The sequence below is a fragment of the Oncorhynchus masou genome, chromosome 32 (genome assembly GCF_036934945.1).
Source record: "Oncorhynchus masou masou isolate Uvic2021 chromosome 32, UVic_Omas_1.1, whole genome shotgun sequence".
Taxonomy (NCBI): Eukaryota; Metazoa; Chordata; class Actinopteri; order Salmoniformes; family Salmonidae; genus Oncorhynchus; species Oncorhynchus masou.
Genome location: NC_088243.1, coordinates 37,024,730 through 37,037,809, shown reverse-complemented (window position 1 = coordinate 37,037,809; position 13,080 = coordinate 37,024,730). Strand labels below are relative to the sequence as shown.

Here is a 13,080-nt window from a genome sequence, read left to right as displayed (position 1 = left end):
TCCCCCTCTCCTCCACCTCACTTCCCCTCCTACTCTCCTCTCCTCCACCTCCCCTCCTACACCTCCCCTCCCCTCCTCTCCCTCCCCTCCTCTTCCTCCCCTCCTCCACCTCCCCTCCTACTCTCCTCTCCTCCACCTCCCCTTCTCTTCCTCCCCTCCCTCTCCCTCCCCTCCCTCTTCATCCCCTCCCTCCACCTCCCCTCCTACTCTCCTCTCCTCCCCCTCCCCTCCTCTCCCTCCCCCTCCTCTTCCTCCCCCTCCTCCACCCCCCTCCTACTCTCCTCTCCTCCCCTCCTCCCCTCCCCCTCCTCTTCCTCCCCTCCTCCACCCCCCCTCTCCCTCTCCTCCCCTTCTCTTCCTCCCCTCCTCCTCCCCTCCCCCTCCCTCCTCCCCTCTCCCTCCTACTCTCCTCCCCCCCCTCCCCTCCCTCCCCTCCCCTCCTTCCTCCCCTCCTCCACCTCCCCCTCCTACTCTCCTCTCCTCCACCTCCCCTTCTCTTCCTCCCCTCCTCTCCCTCCCCTCCTCTTCCTCCCCTCCTCCACCTCCCCTCCTGCTCTCCTCTCCTCCCCTCCCCTCCTCTCCCTCCCCTCCTCTTCCTCCCCTCCTCCACCTCCCCTCCTACTCTCCTCTCCTCCCCTCCCCTCCTCTCCCTCCCCCTCCTCTTCCCCCCCTCCTCCACCTCCCCTCCTACTCTCCTCTCCTCCACCTCCCCTTCTCTTCTCTTCCTCCCCTCCTCTCCCTCCCCTCCTCTTCCTCCCCTCCTCCACCTCCCCTCCTCCCATGAGACTCATAAGAGAAGCACCGTCAAAGAGGTGATTTTTTTAAATACATCCCCACAGCAGACACATACATTCAGACAGTGAAACACGCACCTGCACACACTCACACACACACACACTCCCTGAAGCGTAGTAGTGGCTGTCCCTTTTACAATTAGCATAGTGGTCTCCTCAGATGCCTGTTAAATAAGGCACGATCATTAGGACCCCGCATGTCAATAACCGCCTCTGATGTCGTCCGGGCATCGACAGTCCTGCCTAGCCCTCTTCTCCCTTCTCCCTCCCCCTCTCCTCCCGGTGACCCCATCTTTGAACTTTATCTTGATTGCCGGCCAGTAGTTTTCCCTTTAATTACAAGAAGGAAACTGTCAATAGAATCTGTTAAATGGGATGCAATGGGCGGCTTGAATGGGAGGACGGCTATTTGTTCAAATTCTCCAGCGCTCAACGTATTGACAGTTTGTTGTCTGGGGCCATATGTGGCGATCAATCTCGGGCCGGGCCCAGCCACGCTGAAAAATGAAAGAGCAGATTGCTTCTGCTGGCCGTGGGATGACGGTTCACTATTTGGCGAGCGGAGGATTGGGGGAGAGTCTGGGAACATGGGAACGTTTCAGCCCTCCTGCCACAAGTGCACCCCAGAGAGGGCTTGGACGTGCGACTCCTTAGAGAAATGTTTTTTTTGAAATGGATTTTGTGCTTAAGTGTTCATCCATGCTGTCGATGACACAGACGGAGACTGATAGCAGCTGGAGTCTGGAGACGTCTTTGTGTGTGTTACATTTCTGCATGGGGACTCATATTGAATATACTTTGTACTGTATGTCACCTGTAGGCCACTTTGGATAAAAATGTTTGCTCAGTGGTTACTGTTGGAGATGTCTGTTAATGAGAAATATATATATTTAGGATCAGAAACTAATGAAGAAGTGATGCAGACAAGTTTATGATCAAAACTATAAGGTTTTAGTTGTTAGTCAATATTTCTTTCAGTTTGTTAAAGGTGAGCCAGTGTAACAACAACAGAAAGCTGGTATTAGCATTTTGAAGGGCAGGGACATAATTAATTCTTTGAATGCTAATCTTCTGCATTAATGATGGGAACCCTTAAGAAATGCTACTGTACGTGATTCACATATAAAGATGTAGATGTGTGTGTGTGTGTTAACAGTCCCTGTTTAACCTCACTGCTCATTAGCAACATGCTACGCTAATAGAACACAGTGTTTCCTGCCACTTTAAGTCTGGGACACACACACACACACACACACACGCACACACACACACACACACACACACACACACACACACACACACACACACACACACACACACACACACACACACACACACACACACACACACACAAAAGAATATCTACTTGCTATTATAATTGTCAAACACTCTTGGGAGGAGTGCATCTCTTTCCTATAGAGCTAAGAAACATAAGTTATCCACACAATTACCAGGACATGTTTGACTAGCATGTTAATTTAAGTAACAGCCAAATTACATTAAGTCTCCTGTCACCTTAAGACTTAATTGAATTCTCATTGATTTACTACTGTTTCGCCATGTGGCATTTTATCTAACAGCAGTGGACAAACACCTTAGAATATGGTGTCAAATGTTTTGATTAGGAGGATAGTGTTTTACTGTGAAAAAACCCAAAAGCCACCATGTTATAACTGAAATATGGAATTAGTTCAATTGACATCTTCACAATGTTCGAAAGAGCCTTCATTGTGGCATACGCCTTTCTCCAAGAAAAATAAATACTGGTGTAGTATTATCATTTATGTAGTATTATAGAAACAGTTGGAATAGAGTGGAGACATACAGTGTGTATTATTATAGAAACAGATGGAATAGAAAGGAGACATACAGTGTGTAGTATTGTAGAAACAGATGGAATAGAAAGGAGACATACAGTGTGTAGTATTGTAGAAACAGATGGAAGAGTGGAGACATACCGTGTGTAGTATTAAAGAAACAGTTGGAATAGAGTGGAGACATACAGTACAGTGTGTAGTATTATAGAAACAGTTGGAATAGAGTGGAGACATACCGTGTGTAGTATTATAGAAACAGATGGAATAGAGTGGAGACACCATGTGTAGTATTATAGAAACAGTTGGAATAGAGTAGAAACACCATGTGTAGTATTATAGAAACAGATGGAATAGAGTGGAGACATACCGTGTATAGTATTATAGAAAGAGATGGAATTGAGTGGAGACACCATGTGTAGTATTATAGAAACAGATGGAATAGAGTGGAGACATACCGTGTGTAGTATTATAGAAACAGATGGAATTGAGTGGAGACATACCGTGTATAGTATTATAGAAACAGATGGAATAGAGTGGAGACATATCGTGTGTAGTATTATAGAAACAGATGGAATTGAGTGGAGACATACCGTGTGTAGTATTATAGAAACAGATGGAATTGAGTGGAGACATATCGTGTGTAGTATTATAGAAACAGATGGAATTGAGTGGAGACATACCATGTGTAGTATTATAGAAACAGATGGAATAGAGTGGAGACATATCGTGTGTAGTATTATAGAAACAGATGGAATTGAGTGGAGACATACCGTGTATAGTATTAGACTAGTCCACAATGCTCTAGCGAGAACACTTGGTGATACTTGATGATAATAGCATGTCGTTTTTAATCATTTTGTTTTAAGCCTTCCCCAAACCATAGCTCTAATCTTAACTACTAGGAATTAATACCTAACCTTAACCACTATGAATTAATACCTAACCTTAACCACTATGAATTAATACCTAACCTTAACCGTTTGAGTCGTTTCTGTTTTATCCCTGTAACCATGCGGAATTAACCCTGTAATCACGTGGAATGAATGTGTTAAAAAATGAACCATAATATGATGAAGGGAAACTATGAGAGCTTGTTGCTCTGTTGCATGAATATGTGAGTGGCTCTGGTGTATGCGTGTGTATGCGTGTCGGTGTGCACGTGCGTGTGCACGCTTATGTGTGTGTGTGATAGTCAGATTGATAGTGCTGCTGGCTCTGCAGCCCTGTAAAGGTGTGTGTGTAAGCAGTTTCCTGCTGGGGGGGCTCCTGTCGGATCACAGGTCACTTTTCACATGGCCAAAGCCCCTGTCACACACTCACTCATACACACACCTCCAAATCCCGGTGATGGATGACTGAGAGCTCGATGTCAGACTCCTGGATCAGACCCACACATATACCGGGTTCGAGTATTGACCCAAACAGAAGCATGAACATCTGAATGTGTCTTTGGGGCAGAGCAGCCGGTATGTGTACGTGTGGTGGGGTTTAGAGAATTGAACCAAATGCACACACTATAAACCAGCCACTCACACCCCCCAGCTATGGGACAGTAGACTAACGCCAGTCGTTAAAAATCCTGTGTGTGTGCGTGTGTGTGTGTGTGTGTGTGCGTGTGTGCTTGTGTGTCTGCGTACACTCTCCTCTCCACCACAATGTTTGGTCAGTGTGATCTGTCAATAGTTGACCTGTGATTATTATTTAACATGCATGTTCCATTGATCGGCTGGATTGATCTGGTTTCAACTTTAAAGGCCAGCCTGCTTTAAGTCATTTATCCCTGGGGAGAAACACTGCTAGGGTCAACCTGGACACATAGACAGGCCACAGTAGCACGCACACACACACACACACACACATGATGGATGTACCCGATAGAGTACAACAGTGGTTATATACTGTGATCACCCCACCCACACTGACCTCTTGCTTGGACCATTAAGGGCCTGTGTGTGCATGTGTATGTGTGTGTGTGTGCGTGTGTTGGACTGGAGTTGTGAAATCCATCGCAGTACCACACCCATCCCCAGTGCTCATAAATGCTCCAGTACCGACTCAGTATGCTAATGACTGTGTTAGACATTACCCCTGAGACAGGAAAATACAGACAGGCCAGGCTATTGTTCAGCTGGGGAGTGTCTCTCCCTCTCTCTCTCTCTCTCTCTCTCTCTCTCTCTCTCGCATTCTGTGATGATATAGTCATGTAGTATGTGTAAAGATTAACCTCTATCTGCTTTATTTCCCCTCCCTCCCTCCCTCCCCCCCCTGTAGACTCCATGCACATAGAGGACGTGGAGGCAGTGCAGAAGCTCCAGGACGTGCTCCATGAGGCCCTGCAGGACTACGAGGCGGGCCAGCACCCGGAGGACCCTCGTCGGGCAGGCAAGCTGCTGATGACCCTGCCTCTGCTCCGCCAGACCTCCACCAAGGCCGTGCAGCACTTCTACAGCATCAAGCAGGACGGCAAGGTCCCCATGCACAAACTCTTCCTGGAACTGCTGGAGGCCAAGGTCTGATTGGCTAACCACGTCAACAACCCCCAATATGTCAGTCTGTCAGTCGCACCCAGCCTCCTCCCATTGACCGCCCCCTCCCGTAACCCCACATGACCCCTGAACCTCCCAAACTGCCGCCCACTGAGAGGGATGGGCGGGACTAACCTCTGAACTTTAACCCCTGACCTCTGTGCATAAGGGAAGACACTGACACTGAGACGAGACCTCTGCTGGAGGGCCGTATGTGTATAGATTATAGACAAGTCATAAACCAGTTACCATAACAACGGCCCTGTAAACTATTGACTATCAACCACAAGTCACTTATACATATAAGAATGATTAACGATGTGATTATTGACTATTGACTGATGAAAATGTTTAAACGAGGAATTTAAAAAAGAAAAGAAGAGAGTCTGCTCTGCTTGTGTCAGCAGCAGAGAGACTGTAAAGCTTTCTCAACTTCTTCTCAGTTTCCCAACAGTTTTTACAGGATGTGCTGTTGAAGAAAACGTTTGAAAATGAACAAAGACTTTTTGTTGATGATTTTCATGAAGAAATGTGTAACGGAGAAGAGAAGTGCGGAAAGGAGGAGAGGAGACTTGCCCTGCCAAAGGATGGAGATCCATTCAGTGGATGCCAGCAAACTTTACTATCAGCCCCTGACACCTCCGGTTACTCCTAATATCTTCTGATACACCCCCCTTCCCCAAAATACCTGGTGCCCCCAGTACCCCACCCCAAGTATTTACCTCGTATTGCAGTCTGGCCTGCTTAACTACAGTATTATAACACACACACACACACACACACACACACACACACACACACACACACACACACACACACACACACACACACACACACACACACACACACACACACACACACACACACACACACACAGTCTTGTACAGCTAACCTTGTGGGGGCACACACTTCAGTCCCATTCAAAATCCTAACCCTAGTTCCTAACCTTAACCCTTAGTGTAATTCTAACCCTAACACTAATTCTAACATTAACCCTAAACCTCATAGAAATAGCATTTGACCTCGTGGGGACTAACAAAATGTCCCCAGTTGCTCAGATTTTGGTCCATTTACGCTTCTTGTGGGGACTTCTGGTCCCCACAAGAATAGTTAGACACGTCCACACATACAACACACACACAGTCCCCAATGTGCCAGCCTAATAACAGATCGTTGTCATCACCCCCAGCCTTCCCTTTGGGTTTGTCCATTTGAATCACTTACAGCAGTTAGACTCCCTCGTTGCCCTTTTCGGTTCAGTCTTCCAGAGGGTTCGCAGACATGATGTAGTGGCTTGATGATTGTTGTTACTTTTTGAGGGAGACGGGGAAGCTTTAGTCACTCATGCAATATGGACGAGAGGTACAGGGGTGCTGAAGGGACACATATTTATGGTTGTTTTTCAACTTGTTTGGTCTTATTTTTATTGAAATGAATATAAGGGTGTAAATATATGATCCGGTCATCATATATGGTCTACATGATTCTTTTGTTTTGTTTATATTGTGTTAATAAGAAAGCAATCAATATATGTGTTTTTCTATCAGCTTTACCACTTTCAGCAATTCTATACGGATATATATATGGATCGACTCTTATCTTCTCTAAGCAATAGTCATTTAAAAGGAGGGTGCATATTAACATGTATGCAGTTCATGTTGGTGCCAGTCTTCATTGCGGGGGATGTTAGCATTTCAACCAGGTGTAGCTTCTCTCTGTGTGCTTGCCATAGGCTATTAGATGACATAGTCCTAGAATCAAGCTAACCCAAGGCTAGGGAGGCACCATGAATGTGCAGGCAAGCAGGTAACTCATGCATTTGACTCTTAAGACCGCCATTGTACCAAGAACAGTAATCTGTAGCCGAGATATAATACTAGACTAGCACTTAGGAAAGCTTTTAACAGCGGTGGGCTCATAGGAAGGAATGATGGTGGGATTTGGTCCAGGGTTTTTGTACGCAGATTAAGAACGCCAATATCCATAATCTAGATTATGATGTACTCTATTATAAAATGGTAACTGGTTCCAGTTGAGAAGCTAAACGATAAGTCAAGTAACCTACGTCACTCTCTATAACAAATATGTCAGTATTATTAGTAAGGGTATTTTCTGAACCTTCTTAACCATTGTATATTGTAAATTAACAGATTATAATTCTAACCTAAGACATTTTATTGGAACAAAACACAAAAAACACAAAAATACAAAAACAGAAAAATGTAGTTCAGCCTCTCAGTGTTTCATGTTTGCTGTGCTTTTCTGAAAAACGTTCCCTTTCTGTTTCGTTTTTTTTCTTCACCTATCCTTTCCCTCCGTTGCGTTCGACGACGTCGTCGTGTACTTTCTCGTGGTGGTTCTAGTTCTCGTGCCGTGCGCTTTTTTTAATTTTAGACACAGGGTAGAAGTAGAGACAACGGTGGATGTACCAGTCCTCAGGAGATAAGGGGCGGCGGGGTCTCACATACCTGCCAATTTACCAGGAAACAAGGCTCTTCTTCCTAGCTAGTTCTGCTAGATCAACTGATCCAACAACAACATCATCATCATCATAATAACCTGTACTGACTTAGAAGAGAATAACAAGTATCTAAAGGAAGAAACAAAGTATATAAAAAGGCATCATTTGTGTAACTTTTTCTTGTAGAATAACAATGTATATCTTAGGTTTAAATAAATAAAAAATAAAAAAGACATTTGAGCATTTCCCGAACGATAGATTAATTTTTTTGATAACTTGCTGTACATACTGCCTTCCTTCCATTTAGAAACAGCCGCGTTGTAACATTATCTAACCTCTGAGGTTGCAAAGGACAAAAAAAAAAAAAAAAAAAAAAAAAATGTTTTTTATTTTTGGAGTTCAACTCGTTTCCAAAACTCTCGCTTTAACTTTGTGTGCTTATTAAAAATAAAAAATAAAAAATAAAGATTACAATGTTGTTATTTTCTAGGACTAATGGGGCGGGGTGTGAGGGGTGGGTGGTGGTTATGTTTCTAATTCATTGATCTTCTTCCTTGGTCTTGTTTGTTAACTACCGTGTATGTATCATTGGCTAAACATAAAGAGACCATGGTTTGGATGGAGAAAGTACTTCACTGAAAGTACTTCTGTAGATTCAGGCTTCAATTCAATCAATTGCAGACTGTGAATGTTAAAGCTCTATTTTAAAGACAGGTGTGGTTTTATGTCAATATCTAATGGCAATATTTTATGCGAGAGCAGCTTGCTTGGTGTGGCAATGTTAGCACGGTTACACCTCAGATACCGTGTGAAACCGCAATGTGGTTTTACTCGATCTGCAGTTCATTGAATTACGGCCTGAATTCTCTACAGCCGCTGATGAGTGAGACAATAATGTCAAAGCCCTTTTTGCGAAACGTGTTCGTCTATCATTTCCATACACAACTCCTGAAAGAGAGGTGCTGTTCTTCTTTTTCCCTGTCGGCTTCTGTCTTTAGTTGATGTCTCTGTCTAACTGTTTTCCCATTTTCAAACCGATACTATGTACTGGCCTATAAAAGGAGCTGAAAGAGTACACAACAGTCTCTCAGAGGTGATTTAAGCTGAGCTGAATTGGACATTGAAATAGTTGATGGCAAACCATGAAAATAACAAAAAGGAAAATAATCACAGCCTTTTCAGAGAATTAAGGTCAAAGGCTAATTTGACAACATAGTACGTATCAGTCTCAAGACATAGATAGTTAAGCTGATTAGCCACACATCATTGACTATTCAATATTCTTAGTTAACAGAAAAAAATGACCATAACAACACATGATAATTCTCACTATGAAACTGCTTGTGTGTAGATTGTTGCCACAAATGTTGTTGGCTGATACACATATTTCTAGCGGCTTAAATCATGCTGAGGTTTTGCTATGTATATTTCAACACCTTCTATGGATCATATTGAAGATAGAGAGCGAGAGGAGAGTAATTTAGCCATAACGAACGAGGGCGTTTATTCTCCCAACGTGATTTTGTTATTTAAAGCAATATGACTGTGCAACAGACAGACGGTCGGACAGACGTTGCACTTTGTGTTTGAATTTGATCAAAATGCTGTATCTATTGGACTATTTTGCAATGAAACGGTACGAAATAAGGAAGTGAACATGTACAAACAACTGCTATATTTTATGAGAAGCGAAGGAGGAGAATAGTGAGTGTTAGTCACGTATGTATTTATGCCGAGGTGTAGCCTAAATACCACTCATGTGCTCGGGTTATAACCTGGCAGTTTGACATGCAAATGTATGAAAAAGAAACAGGGGGTGGGGGGTAAAGAAAGACAGAAAAACATGAAACAATTATATATGATTCACATTATGAAAAAAAGAACAAGATTAATCTTCCGACCAGGAGTTGCTGGGACGCCGTGTAGTGAGAAACATGTCCGTAGTTGTAGATGTGCTTCACATCAGTTAACGATTACCTGTATATTTTTGTGCCGTGTGTATCATACAGCGTGCTCCAACAATATGTCCATTTGTGTAAATGTATTTATTTTACATTGTATATATTGTCCAATGCAAAAAAGAGAGACCTACGATTCTGTAACTACGATCGGTTCAGATGTGTTACTCCAATCATGCCTTTCAGGATAACGGTAGAGCAATATTAAAACATGCTTCCAGGTTTGACCTCCCTCTCTCTACCGCATCCTTCTTTAGCATCCAATACAGATGCACGTGCACACACACACATACACACTCGCACGCGCGCACACACACACACACACACACACACACACACACACACACACACACACACACACACACACACACACACACACACACACACACACACACACACACACACACACACAGCTCTAGTTAGTATGGGTAATGACATCGGGCAGCCACGTGACACTATGACATAGGTAGCATCCCTATGTCATCGTCGCAGTCCACTTCAATAGGCCTATAGTGTCTCAGCCACGCACATTCAAACACACACACACACACACACACACACACACACACACACACACACACACACACACACACACACGCATTTAGACAGATAGAGGAACAGAAACCACAAAGTTACAGAAGGAAGAGATTAAACCCCACAGTCCACCAGGAGAGAGAGACAGAGAGGGAGAGAAGAGAGAAGACGCAAACAGAGGAAGCAAGCGGGCTTCACAGTGGAGCAAATCTACCACGTCCCCTCCTTAACTCTCACTCCCTCTCAACACTTAAAACTCCCAGCATTCAGCCACGTGCCACACGAGGAGATGAACAGTCTTTTCTCCCAGGCCCTCAAGTGAGTGCCTCATACATCCAACCACATCCCGCACCCTGTCTGTCCCCCAGCTCTGCTCTGTTACTAGGAACCAGCGGTAATGTGGGCAGATATTTAATGTTCTGAAACAGAAGCGTTTAAGCCTTTCAAACGGGGAGCGCTGACCTCCAGGCAAATATTTTTCAACAAGATGACATCAGTAGATATTAGCCGAGCAGGGCCCAATGGTTCCGGAGAGATTTTTGTTGGATTGTATTATTTGTCCCCGCCACTGCTGCACATACGTTTTACTCCTTGGCTTCGGAGTTCATTTATTTTATTTTATCTTTATACCATTGATTCATTATTATGATACAATAAAAGCTACTTGAGCATTTCAGCCGCTGAGTGCCATTATCGTTAACCTTGTGGAACGCCCCAAGACCTCCTGCGCATCTCTAATGAGTACTTTAACTCTTTACCCCCCTCCATCTCTAATGAGTACTTTAACTCTTTACCCCCCTCCATCTCTAATGAGTACTTTAACTCTTTATACAGCCCTCCATCTCTAATGAGTACTTTAACTCTTTACCCCCCTCCATCTCTAATGAGTACTTTAACTCTTTATACACCCCTCCATCTCTAATGAGTACTTTAACTCTTTATACACCCCTCCATCTCTAATGAGTACTTTAACTCTTTACCCCCCTCCATCTCTAATGAGTACTTTAAATCTTTCCCCCCTCCATCTCTAATGAGTACTTTAACTCTTTATACACCCCTCCATCTCTAATGAGTACTTTAACTCTTTACAGCCCTCCATCTCTAATGAGTACTTTAACTCTTTACCCCCCTCCATCTCTAATGAGTACTTTAACTCTTTATACACCCCTCCATCTCTAATGAGTACTTTAACTCTTTACCCCCTCCATCTCTAATGAGTACTTTAACTATTTCCCCCCCTTCCATCTCTAATGAGTACTTTAACTCTTTACCCCCTCCATCTCTAATGAGTACTTTAACTCTTTATACACCCCTCCATCTCTAATGAGTACTTTAACTCTTTATACACCCCTCCATCTCTAATGAGTACTTTAACTCTTTACAGCCCTCCATCTCTAATGAGTACTTTAAATCTTTCCCCCTCCATCTCTAATGAGTACTTTAACTCTTTATACACCCCTCCATCTCTAATGAGTACTTTAACTCTTTTATCAGCCTATTTACCCCCTCCATCTCTAATGAGTACTTTAACTCTTTCCCCCCTCCATCTCTAATGAGTACTTTAACTCTTTATACACCCCTCCATCTCTAATGAGTACTTTAACTTTTTACAGCCCTCCATTTCTAATGAGAACTTTAACTCTTTACCCCCCTTCATCTCTAATGAGTACTTTAACTCTTTATACACCCCTCCATCTCTAATGAGTACTTTAACTCTTTACCCCCTCCATCTCTAATGAGTACTTTAAATCTTTATCCCCTCCATCTCTAATGAGTACTTTAACTCTTTATCCCCTCCATCTCTAATGAGTACTTTAACTCTTTACACTCTCCATCTTTGATGAGTACTTTAACTCTTTACCTCTCCATCTCTAATGAGTACTTTAACTCTTTACCCCCTCCATCTCTAATGAGTACTTTAACTCTTTACCTACCCCCCTCCATCTCACTGAGCTCGAGCTGTTTTCCAAGGAGGAATGGGAAAAAATGTCAGTCTCTCGATGAGCAAAACTGATAGAGACATACCCCAAGCGACTTACAGCTGTAATCGCAGCAAAAGGTGGCGCTACAAAGTATTAACTTAAGGGGGCTGAATAATTTTGCACGCCCAATTTTTCAGTTTTTGATTTGTTAAAAAAGTTTGAAATATCCAAAAAATGTCGTTCCACTTCAAGATTGTGTCCCACTTGTTGTTGATTCTTCACAAAAAAATACAGTTTTATATCTTTATGTTTGAAGCCTGAAATGTGGCATAAGGTCGCAAAGTTCAAGGGGGCCGAATACTTTCGCAAGGCACTGTATATTTGCTCTCAAGCTTAGACTTTTGTTAACTGGCGTGAGCGCAGTGACGAAGTGTACAAAACTCTCACTCATTAAGCTAACACTAGTTGGCAACTTCTTTCAAACTCTACGCATACAGCTTTTAGATGCATACAGTTTTGACTGACTCTGAGGAAGTAGATAAAGGGCCTCAAAATTCTAACCTATCCCTTTAAACAATTAGAGCTATCCAGGGTCACCCATAACATTAAAATCTCCAAAACATAAGGAACTTATACGGGCGGGCAGCATTCACTTGGCCACATTCCCATTTAGTTTGATGGGATTTCAGTGAGTGTTTTATTGGGGCAGGGTGGTTTCATTTTTGCTCCGTTCATTGATGTTGGGGTCAGACTCCTCGGGTGCCTTGTCTGTTTTGGGCACTGTGACCTGTGAGGTGCTAATTTGCGCTGCTTCGCACAGATGGTGTTTTGTCACTGAGTGCGAGCATTTTCCCTCTCAGTATCAACTCGAGGCCTCTCCTGGGCTTCACAGGCCTGGTCACACACACACACTCACAGTAGTAACGGCCTATTACAGCTACCCCTCGTCCAACCTAGAAAAATCACTTTTCAGGACAGTGCATGTGTGTGGATATATGTGGTAGTGTGTGAAAAACTGCATGTGTGTGAGTGTACATTTGTGGCAAGTGAACTGAGTAGATCCACAATC

At 43.5% G+C, this 13,080-nt stretch overlaps 1 protein-coding gene across 5 annotated transcripts in view; it reads left to right on the top strand.

Moving 5' to 3' along the window:
- LOC135526032 (estrogen-related receptor gamma) overlaps window positions 1-9,787 on the top strand; it is a 113,408-nt gene extending 103,621 nt beyond the window's left edge. For all 5 annotated transcript variants that reach the window (XM_064954057.1, XM_064954056.1, XM_064954058.1 and 2 more), the window contains one exon: window positions 4,883-9,787. In XM_064954057.1, coding sequence (XP_064810129.1) covers window positions 4,883-5,127 — 245 coding nt within the window. In that variant the 3' untranslated portion in view covers window positions 5,128-9,787. The remainder of the gene's footprint in view (window positions 1-4,882) is intronic.
- The last annotated feature ends 3,293 nt before the right edge of the window (window positions 9,788-13,080 follow it).